This window comes from Podarcis tiliguerta (assembly GCF_965153285.1).
Source record: "Podarcis tiliguerta genome assembly, chromosome: 4".
Lineage (NCBI taxonomy): Eukaryota > Metazoa > Chordata > Lepidosauria > Squamata > Lacertidae > Podarcis > Podarcis tiliguerta.
The window spans coordinates 58766632-58778747 of NC_139537.1; the positions used below are offsets into that span (position 1 = coordinate 58766632).

A 12116-nucleotide genomic window follows, 5' to 3' on the forward strand; every position below is an offset into this window, starting at 1 on the left:
TAGTTTTGGGTCTATTATGGGATGTCATTAAGTAACAATGTTCTCTTTTCATTTGACAATGCTAAACAAAGTTCAGATGGGGAAATAAAAAATTTAAGTGAGGTACTAAAAGAAAAGTTAATTTAAATCCATTTTACTACTACTTCCTCAAATTCCACTAACATAAAATATCAAAAGAATACATCCCCAACAGAAAGGATGCTTTTGTCATTAAAGCATAGCTTCCTCTTTTGTTACCTTCATCACTCATTTGAATGTGTCTTCTTTCCTAGTTGGAGGTGTCTTCTTTTCTAGTTGAAGAGATTTAAAGTCACCCTTGAGAGCCCTACAAGATCCTAGTGACGTTTTGAGATGAGCAAATCAATGTATGCATTATTAAGATAGTGGGCAGAATGCCATTATAGGCCAGGTGTTCATGACAAATAGAAGGGCTTAAATAAAGTAGTTTACTTGTTCTTTTGGCAGGTCATATATTATGTGTGTTCGATTTCCTCTGCAGTCGCCACAAACTGTGGAAGAAGTTCAGGAATTCAATAAAATTAGCCTGGAATCATTGGCTGTAAATTAGCCATACATTTGGGCTAATTTTGTTATCAATGATAGTCAGCTTTCTTTTGGCATGAAATTGTCAGGAAGCTATGATTATAAATTCTGTTAGTAAACTTTTTTTTTAAAGTCATTCATTGGCAATTAAAGGCATCAATAGTAGCTACTACAGTTGAATTAATATACAATTTGGAAAAGGCTCCTAGTATAGAAAAACAATACAGCAGGAATGACCTGTCCAAGTATAACGCTGACAGATTAGTGACACTGATTTAACATTCTTTTGCTGTAACTGACCTTACATTTCCAGACTGGGGACAAAAAGTATTAGGATGAAGTTTAAGGATGAAGGGCTTAAGAGTTGCAGCTACATGTAGGATGAATAATAGGAAAATATGTTCTCTGTAAGAACAGTTTGGCATGGGAAAGTTGACTCACTAGATTTTTGACAGCTTCTTCTTCTTAGGCTATTTCTGTGTAATGGCTTTGCATACTCCATTTCCATTAGAACCCCAAATAAAAGCATGGAGAAGGGACATAACATCATGCTTTACAGTTTTGAAAATAATTATCTCACTTGAGTTTGTATACCAGGCCAGTGTTTCCCAGTTGTCGGTGTTTATACAGTGGTACCTCGGAATGTGAATGGCATCCGTTCTGGAGCCCCGTTCACATCCAGAAGCAAACGTAACTAGCGACGGCACGTCTGTGCACACATGTGTCGCTTTTTGACGCTTTTGCGCATGCGCGTGATGTCATTTTGAGCGTCTGCACATGCGCGAGCGGCAAAATCTGGAAGTAACACACTCCGTTACTTCTGGGTTGCCGCGGAGAGCAACTCAAACGCGCTCAACATGAAGTATATTCAACCCGAGGTATGACTGTACTACATTTTTTTAGATTTGCCTTGAGAGAGTTTTTGAACTTCTTTTGTTGACCACCAGCGTTATACTTTCCATTTTTAAGTTCGGAATAGAGTAGTTGCTTTGGAAGACAATAATCAGGCATCCGCATAACATGACCAGTCCGATGAAGATGATGTTGAAGAATCATTGCTTTGACACTGGTGAGCTTTGCTTCTTCCAGTACACTGGTTCACCTGTCATCCCATGTGATGTGTAATTTTTTTCGGAGACACTGCTAATGGAATCTTTCAAGGAGTTGGAGATGGCATTTATAAGTAGTCCATGTTTTGCAAGTGTACAGTAAAGTTGATTTTCAGAAGACAGTCCACAGGGCAATGCGATTTAGTGTTGAAGGCCTTAGTCAGGTCAATAAATGCCATATATAGGGGTTGGTTTTGCTTTCTGCATTTTTCTTAAAGCTGTTGAGAAGTCAAAATCATATCCACTGTCCCCACAGAAGGTCAAAAACCATTCTGGGATTTCATAAAGGGTTTCCTTGGATATAGTTAGGAGACAGTTTGCTAAGATCCTTGCAATAATTTTGCCGGCTGCAGCTAATAAAAAGATGCCTTAACAATTTCGGCAGTCTGTTTTATGACCTTTTTTTAAAAAAAAAAAGAGTGATGATTTTGGCATCCCTAAAGTCTGCTGGGATCTCCTCTCTCTCCCAGGTTTTACAATGAGCTTGTGAAGTTGTCTAAAAGTTAGGAAGTGCACAAGAAGCAGGTAAATATTCGAGCAACCTGCTTCTAAGAAAGTAAGGTTGCAATCCTATGCATGCTTACCAAGGAGTAATCTACACTGAGCACAATGGAATTTCATTCTGAGTAAATATGTGTAGGATTTTGCAATAATACGTAATCTTGTGCACATGTATCTGGGAGTAAGATCCACTGAACATAAAATGACTTACTTCCATTAAGTTTCACTATGCACTGCAATAGAGTCTATGACGGTAAGAATACTTTCTTTCACCTTTTATTACTGAGTAAATTATACATCTATATCAGTGTTCAATATATGCTGCAGAACAGTTAGTAGTTAGCATTCTTATTTAGACAGTAGCCAAGTCTACTAAATTTTTCCACTTAGAGCAAAGTGTTATCATGGTCATACTATTGAACTACTTTTTGTGACAAAGTTGTCAGCAACAAGAAAGTTACGGCTATGGATCACTATGGATTTCATTTTACATTCTAGGAAATCTTTTGCCTCTCAGGCAGCATTAGCTGTGCCAGCACTGTTCAACGTAATACCACCTAAAACCTTGTCCCTTCCAGCAAGATTTCAAAGTTTTACGAAGTCTGGTATTAGTCACAGAAGGGGTTCAGTGTAACAGCAAACAGCTTAATCGGTGTGCCTTCCCATTTGCAGCACAGTATATGTTCACTGGTCTGAGGAATATAAAACAGCGCTGAAGTGTTCTGGATTTTCTCTCCCACCTTTATTTTATAAACGGAATTATGTCTATTTTGTGAAGAAGAATTCTGAAATTATTTCACTTTCCTTGTTTCTTTCAGTCATTGACACATAAACTTGGCTGAAATTAATGCAGGAAACATTGTACAAAAAGTTGACAAAATGAACAACTAGCATGCCAGTTTAGATTTGTATTGTTTCATTTTACAGGCCTTTAAGAGGGAATTGAAAACTAAAGAACCTGTTATCTCGAGTGCACTTGAAACAGTGAGATTATTCCTAGCAGAACAACCTTTGGAGGGACTGGAAAAGCTCTACCAGGAGCCTCGAGGTAATTGAATGTAGAGCTGTAATAACATATTGATAGAGGGATAAGCAATGACTAAAGGATCCATAAATTATTATTGTCAGTGTCAGGGCATCTCCTACATATTTGGAAGCTTAGATAGGGAAAGGGGAGGATGAGCAAGACATAAGCACTCAGTAATCTATTTGCATATTTATGAATGCAGCTCAACAAGAGGCAAAACAATTTTGTGCAAATTCACCATGCATTTAGAACAATTTATTACACATCAATTTTAGAATTTATTATCTCTTGAGACACAACTTATTATTCCAAAAGGGTGAGGGACCTTAAAACTAAACTAACTTGCTAGTTTTCAAAATTGGAACCAGTTCATACTTTACAGCTGCAGTCTCACCGCTGTTTCTGAGTAGTTCAGTCATATGTCATTTAAGTAGCACAGGAAAACCGGATTACATGACTACTTGAAAGCAGCAGTCATGATCTGGGCTGAATCAGTGCCCTGCTTTTGCAATGTTTACATAGTGGGCATTAATAGTAGAGGTATTTTCAGATTTGTGCTTATATGAAACATAGCTGATAACTTTCAAATGTTCTTTTCATTTGTGTACAGTTAGTCTATACAAGATCTAACTGTCTTTGTACTTCACTTTTAGAACTGCCTCTGGAGGAAAGAGCCCAGAATGTCACTCGACTCTTGCGAAAGCAAGCAGATGAGGTCAAAACAGAATGGGATAAACTTAATCTACAGTCCACTGAATGGCAAAAAAAGATAGATGAAGCTCTTGAAAGACTGCAGGAGCTTCAGGAGGCAATGGATGAGCTGGACCTGAAACTACGTCAGGCTGAAGCTCTCAAGGGCTCTTGGCAGCCAGTGGGGGATTTGCTGATTGACTCGCTCCAGGATCACCTAGAAAAACTCAAGGTAAAACTATGCTTCCACTCATTGGCATTGTTGAAAGTAAGATATGCTTGCCATTTTTGTGTGGTATGTTCCCCCCACAAGGCTAAATGAAAAATTTATTTTGCAAATAAAGTTTAACAAAGTTAAAGATGAAAACCCTTTAGCAGTATGTCACAGACATATTCAGCATTAAAAATAATTTGCCATAAAATTCAGAACTGAGATTGAAAATTGAAAAACTCCAAACACATTCATAAACATAAATCAAGTCTTGCTGGTCTAGATCTCTTTTTTTCAAAGATGCAATATCTTCCATTTGTTCCTCACAGACTGAGCATTTTCTCTCTCCACATAAGTTAACATTCAAAATGGCAGCCACTATGATCTGTGTGAAATAATGATTACCTTCAAGCCACTTTGTTATAGCCCTTGCCGAAGACTATCATGGATGCGCGTACTATTTGTAAACCTTTTATCATATGTGACACCTCAACTGCATGGAGAATTCTCTCTTCAGGATTTATGGCCACCAAGAATATGCAGATCAGGCCATCACATGTTGTGCAAGACACTTACAAATGTCACATTCCCTGAGTGGAGTGCAGTCATGCAGAAACCTCTACAATCCTTCTGCAACCTTCACATAGAGGTCATGATGTTTGAACTAGCCTTATTAAAAGTCAAGAGAGGTACTGTGGCATAGAGCAAATAGTCTTGGCTGGTCTTGCTAACAGATAGATAGAAAACTCTGAACATTGCCCTAATTCTGCTAAATAAATATGATATAGGGAATAGGGCAAAACCTGTATTAGTCAATGTGAACATGTTCAGATCATTTTACATTCTTGGTGACATTGGGAGGGAGCAGGGGTTTTTTTGTTTGTTTTGATTTTGTTCTTGTTATTATTTTGCGTTTTTTATTTTGTATTTTTATGCTGTGAACCACCCTGACATCTGCAGATATAGAGCGGTATACAAATTTATTAAATAATAATAAAATAATACGTAGGGAAAACTATGTTTTTGTTGCCCTGTGATCAGCTCGTCAACCTGTTGCCCTGTGATCAGCTTGGGAAAATATGTATTATTAGCTACACTGAGGCTTAAGCCAATAAAAAATTGCAGTTGTTCTTAGCAAGTTTGGCTAACATAGCAAGATATCCTGATTTTCCATAGTAGGTTGCCTATTTGTTTGGTGATGTCATAATTCCTCGCATATTTTTCCAGATTAGGCACATTAGCTCGTTAAGCTACTTTCTGTGTTAAGGATTGCTTGTGGTAGCACATGCTGCTTTACTGCTATATTAAATATGTAAGAAAGATTTTAGCGCTTTTGAATGCTTCCTTTTTCAGAATTAGTGCAAGTGTGCCTCATAACGTAGTACTTGTATCTTTAATAGTCAGCATGAGTTCCAAATGTGAGCATTTATAACAATATATATGAGTAAACATGTTGCTTTAGGTGTATATCCATCCATGCTTTCTGCAAGTTTTACAGAAAAAAATAATACAAATGCATATGGCCCATAATAGTAAAACAAATAACACTGTAGTTAGCAACATCCTTTAACATTCACAGAGGAAAGATGTCATGTTGTCAATTAAAATGTATCTGTTGTGTATTAAGTGTAAAAAGATCAAATTGCAGTATTAGTAATATATTTAGTAAGCAGTAAGAAAAATGGCACAGAGACTAAAGGTTACCATTTCATTCCAAATACGACCTTAATTTCATGTGTTCACACCAAAGCTTGTAGTCAATTTCATTTAAGTTGTCCTTCTTCTCTTTATAAGTATCTTATTAAGTTCTTCACTAGCTTCTTGAACAGTTTTAAATACTACATAATATTTACATTATTACCCTATTAGTAATGTAGTGGGGTGTATGAGGTGTTAGGGGAGGAGAAGTCCCTCTTGTGGGGCACACATCGTGCTTCGTCTGGGTTAGTTTGTCCACCTTTGGTCCCCACACTGCACTCAGCTCTCCCCTGTGGCTCCTAGTAGCTATCAGCATGTGACAGCAGCAACACCCCGGGAAAAGGCTTCAACTAGCCAGCTAAACCAGGTGAAGGTAAGTTAGAGACTTCCCCTGCATGTGAAGAAAAACTCCAGCAGATTGAGCAGACAAGACCAATAGTAGATACAACAGTTGAGGAGGTGGTTTCTGCCCTTGTAGTAGAAGGGGCAGGTGGGGCTCGTCAACCTGGGAAGGTAGCCCATCTAGAAGAAGGAAAATTCTGATCCTAAACCTCTTCTGCCTTGTGAAATATCTTCGGGAGAAAAAAAGGCTAAGGTTTAAACCCTACACAAATCCAGAGTGGAGTCCCTAAAACAGCTGAATGGCACCTCATATGCCTCCTTCCAAGCAACACCTGCAGCCAAGCTCTGCTTTCCTTTGTAAGGCTGAGAAGGCAGCCCAGGATCTCGATACACATTGCCCAGGTCACTTCAGTGCTGCTACTGCAACAGTTTGACTTCACCCCCGGAGGCTCATTCCACTGTCTCCCAAGACAGACATATGCAAACCACAAAGTACAGTAGTGCTCAGTTTGCGTAAGGCAGGTTGCATGAGGCTGCTCCTTTTGAGGGTTCCCCCTAGGTTGAAGCAGTATCATCATTGTCTTACTGAGACCTTGAGGAGGTGGTGCATTTCGGGGGGGGGGGGGGAGAGAAAGAAGACATCTTCTCCAGTGCCCCCTGCTATGCTAAAAGCATTAGATAGCAGGCAATGTGAAACACTGTTGCATGTGATCCTGGACAGCCACTGCTAGTCAGAATATGCAATACATATACTAGTACTAGAGCGCTGGCAGCCCTGAATGTGAATATTTCACAGGTATATTGGTGGCAGCAGGTAGTCCTGGAGAATGTGAAAGTCAAAAGCTTTCCTTTTTCCTTTGATTTATCATTAAGCATCATTATAATATAGGGATATTTATATGTTTAGGAATATGTTTAGCATTGTTAATGCAGCCATAGCATGTAAAGTTGGGTGCACAGAGTATACTGACTTGAGTAGATCAGCCATATACTTTCTAACCACAATCCTTGCCTGGAACTTAATTTAGTTCCCTTGAAGGCACCGCAACTTAAAAATTGCTTTAACCGCCCCCTTAAGTCAGAGGGCTAAGCAGCACAGCCACTCAAAGTATTCCTTCTGAAATATTAGAACTTGGATAGGATTAAAAACAAGAATAAAGCTAATATTATCTATCCATATATAACATAAAGCTAAACTTTTGCTTCAGATGGGCATGCCCTGCTGATTTCAGTGCAAGCTTTGAATGGACATAGAGGAACAGAATATGGCTTTTTAGTGGTACTGATCTTTGACTAGGCTTTTGTTAGCATGCTGGGTGAACTGACTCATAGTCACATAAAGGTTCTCTGTTCCTTTCTAATCTGTTCCAAAAGTTCAGCACTGGAGCAAAAAAGGTTTTAAAAAGCTTACTGGTTAACTCATGAAAGTAGGGGGAAAACGTTAGAACCTAAAAATGTTCTCTCTGTGTGTCTGTCTGTCTTTCTGCTGTATATGGGCCCATTATCTACTCTGTAAGAGTGTCTAGGTGAGTTTTAGGGTCCAATCCTAAACTCTCCCCGCCATCAGGCCTTGTAGTCCTGCTGGTCTTGACGGTTGCAGCAGAAGGTGCAGGGGGCAGGCTGATGACTTGAGACAGGCCAGTCACCAAGCAAGCCCCATGCTGGCACAGAAGTTGAGCTCTATGCTGTTGTGCAACAGCAATAAGATGGATCCTGGGCCAGCTCAGCCCCTGCCCACTTCTGCCTTGAGAACGCCCCATTTTGGAACATCCTATCAACAACACTCACACTAACTCCTGTGCCAGAAGAAGAAGAAGAAGAAGAAGAAGAAGAAGAAGAAGAAGAAGAAGATACCCCACCCATCTGGCTGGGTTGTCCCAGCCACTCCGGGCAGCTTCCTACTCAGATAAAACAATAATAAAACATCAAACATTAAAAACATACAGAAGTAATAATAATCCAAATGCCTCCAAATTTAAAACAACTGCTATATTTTTCATACAGCTAGGTACAATTGCAAAGTGACTGCAGTCTAAACAATGCAACCAGCTCTATGAAGTGGTCCATTTTACAGATCAGGAACTGAGACTGGGTGACAGTGAAACATAATTAATCCATAATAGATGTGAGACTGGAACTCAAATTTTATTTGGGTAGTCACCAGTTAAACGTTAATCCAAATGCTAGGGAGCTGCTCCTGTTTTGTGGAATGGCATCTCTGTTAAGATATGACAGACATCCACTATCTGCACTTTGTGGAAACAGTTCAAGACAATTTTCTTTCAACAAGCTTTTCCAGCCTATCTCTGCCTTAGGTGTTCATTTTGAATTGTTTTTAAGTGTATCTTTAGTTGTTTTTTTCTACTGTTTTAAAAACTATTTTAGCTATTTTAATGGTATGTTTTCAGATTACATGGAGACTCATGTTAAAGGCAATTCACACATTTGTTGTTGTCATTTTAAACAGGACAGTTGTATGACTATCCTAATTTTCTTCAGAACTTTTTGTAATTCCGGTATGGTTATTTTCACTTTTCTGCTAGAACAAAGAAAGGGCTAATTTTCTGAAAAGTTTAATGTTTGGCAAGAAACTCTGGCATGTTGACAAGTGCTGTGCATTTTACTTCCTGGGTTGTTTTTTCCGGGAAGATTTCTACATCTGTGCTATGTCTTTGGGGAATTGGTTTGCTGAGTTAGATCAAGGGGACTGTCTAGTATGAGTTGGTTGTTGTTGTTGTTTTGCTGAATAGTAGTGTAATATGTTCATGGCTTTTATTAAGAAGGCATTTTTGTAGTCATAATCAGACATAACAGAGAGACACCATATGCATTATCTTTTGGGTGTGTATGGAAGACCTTCACTTTCCAACAAGCTTTTTAAGTGGACTTTTTTTCTCCTAGGGTGTATCTGTTTTTGCAACGAAATTGATGTTACATGTGTTTTTATTTTTAATGGTTATTGTTAAATCGCTTTGGGATGTTTTTATGGGAAGCAATTCATAAATAAGTAAAATAAGGGTGTCCCCATGCACATGTTCTGTATGGAGCTGTGAGAGAGAATTAAGGGGAGAGGAGGTTGAATAGAAAATTGGGTGAGTGAAAGAGAAGGTCAGGCAGAGAGGGGCAGTTGAAAATGACACAGCCTGGCTGTGTCAGGAACAGAAAAGGACTGAGGGCAAGGAAGAAGGAAAATATGAGTAAGCATTTATTTATTTATTTATTTATTTATCTATCTATTTATTTATTTATTTTAGCTCCTTTAACTAGAGAATTGCTGAAGTGTCAGCATTTTATTTTATTAAAGATGAATATATTACTGAAATTTGCTACGTTGCCTACATATTCTGACTGACTGACCACCAAGGCTTTATGAGAGTTATTATAAGGATATAAAGGAAATAAAAGTTTATCTAGAACAGTGAGTAATATAATCAATTCCCCCCCCCAAAGTAATTACATTGTTTCCCCCCCCTAAAACTGGTGGCCTCCCAATACATCTTTAAAGGGAACACTTTTATCAATAACTTCAGCACTGTCATTCTTATGTACACAAGGGATTTATTTTGATGCTGGAGCTATCAGGTATGCAGATACCATAACTGTGAAGTAACTACTGCACATAAGCAAGTCAGGGAGTGAAATAAAATCAATGTATCAAGCTAACAGAGTAATTAGTTTAGTTTGGAAGTATATGAAGTAAGGAGTATAATGAACATAGAGCTGTCTGGAATGCTCAACTCATAGATTCTTTTCCTTAAATATCTCTCTTTCTTTTCCTATCAGTTTTCTTTCTGATTCAGAACAAATTATGAAGAACTCTATTAACATTTTCCACAGAGAGCTTAGCACAGGCATAGGCAAACTCGGCTCTCCAGATGTTTTGGGACTACAACTCCCATCATCCCTGACCACTGGTCCTGTTAGCTAGAGATGATGGGAGTTGTAGTCCCAAAACATCTGGAGGGCTGAGTTTGCCTATGCCTGGCTTATTAGTTCCAAAAAAAACATGTCAATGACTTTGATGGATTCCTCACTGAATTTCTAAAAAGAAAGTTTAGTAAATATGTTTATGGACAAATATATGAGGGTGCAGTTGTTGTGGTAATGTATATGTGCATACAGAATTTCAGCCACACCATATTAGGAATACCTCAGAGAACCATAGTTTCATTAATGAAAGCAAGGGTTCCAATGCAGGCACTTCTAGGCTTGAAATTCAGCCCATATGCAAACAGTTGTGACTTTCTAGTTAGTGGTAGCAGATTTAGTTCAGCATGAATTTTTAAAGTTTAATACTGTATAGTGGTATAAGTACTGAAGCAAGGCATTTTTTAAAAAAACAAAAGAATTAAGAATTGGTTTTCATTGCAATGCTTAGGAAGACCTGTTGTCTAAATTGCTGAGTAGCTTATCATGTGGAGGTTTATGTTTAGAATCTTTTTGGCCATGAGATGGATTCTAATCTTTTGAAAGTTATAATCTATTTATTGCCCTGATCTGACAGTTGCAAAATGGGGCAAATGAGAATACACTGGCATTCTTGGGTTGCTTAAGGCCCTGTACTCTGAAACATTGGAAGCTGCCTTATACTGTTCCAGCAAGGTGAGGGGAACCTCTTGATTCTTTGTCTCCTGTAATCTCTGATCTTACAGATACTATGATTGAACACTGTATTTCAACCCAATAGGTGATTTTTCTCCCTCTGACCCAAAACACAGCATGTATTCCATATTTGTCACAGCATTCACCACAAACTTTATTCTAGCTCTTTATCATCTTGGACTCCTTCTAGGCTCTTATACATGTCTGTGACACAACATAATGTAACAGGTGGAAATTGTCCCCTACATTTTGGAATAGCCATTAAGCTGATTCCTAATATTAACCTGCCATCACAGAGAGCTTAGAAATGACATTCATAAGCTTCTTAAATGGTTCTGTTGGAGGCCTCCCATAAAAGTATAATACAAAATCCAATTATTTTCTATGTTTTTTGTCTTGAGCATTTCAGTAGCAGCCACTGCATCCACTGTTGATCATTCTGGCATAAAACCTAATTGGCTGCCACATCCTTCATACGTCAATCCATCACAAAGTCTTTTCTCCCTCATTTATCTCCTGCCATTTCATCATGTGCCTAATTAACTTGCTGGGTCAATACATACTACACTCCTGAGAGACCAGTGTAGTCTTTCTGTATTTGTCAGGCACTTTCCCAATTCGGATAATTAGGCTGTTCTGGTTTGTTGCCATTTCCGTCTCCTGGTGTGCTATAGCGTACTTTAAATTATTTGAACTGTTGGTCAGGTACCTATTTCTAGTGGAACAGAACCACTTCCTTTTACTGGATATTGCAATAGGATCTGGGAAAGTTTTCCTATCTTGGGAAGCCTGTGGAATCTTCAGTAGCTCACTATCTCGTCACCTGAGGGATTTGATCTTATAGGGGTTTTGTTAACATTTAGGAGAAACAAGGCTGTTACTCAGTTCTGGTACTTCTTAGGTGGGCACCATTGCCATTACAGTGGTACATCTGGTTGCGAACGGGATCCGTTCCGGAGGCCCGTTCGCAACATGAGCAGAACGCAATGCACATCTGCGCATGCGTGCGTCGCAATTCGCCGCTTCTGTGCATGCGCGTGACGTCATTTTGCGCATCTGCGAATGCGCAAACGGCGAAACTCGGAAGTAACCCTTTCTGGTACTTCCGGGTCACCGCGGGATGCAACCTGAAAATGCTCAACCTGAAGCAAACGTAACATGAGGTATGACTGTATAAGAGAACGAGGAAAGCATTCATTGTGAGTTCTGGCACCTCTTTTCCTAGAAAAATAGCACTGTGAAGGATGAATATCCTCCATTTCCCTAGGCCCAAAGTTTGTAGCAGAGTAAAGTAGCAAAGTCCAGATTGTCAACATTGTTTGTCTGCTACACCAAATCTGCTTCTTAGCCCTTCTGCAAGCAAAATCCATTCACACACAAACACAACTGTAAC

At 38.9% G+C, this 12116-nt stretch overlaps 1 protein-coding gene across 25 annotated transcripts in view; it reads left to right on the forward strand.

Moving 5' to 3' along the window:
* Positions 1-12116, forward strand: part of DMD (dystrophin) — a 984302-nt gene that overhangs the window by 804422 nt on the left and 167764 nt on the right. For all 25 annotated transcript variants that reach the window (XM_083438913.1, XM_083438919.1, XM_083438923.1 and 22 more), the window contains 2 exons: positions 3081-3201; positions 3834-4102. In XM_083438913.1, the coding sequence (XP_083295039.1) occupies positions 3081-3201; positions 3834-4102 (390 nt within the window). The remainder of the gene's footprint in view (positions 1-3080; positions 3202-3833; positions 4103-12116) is intronic.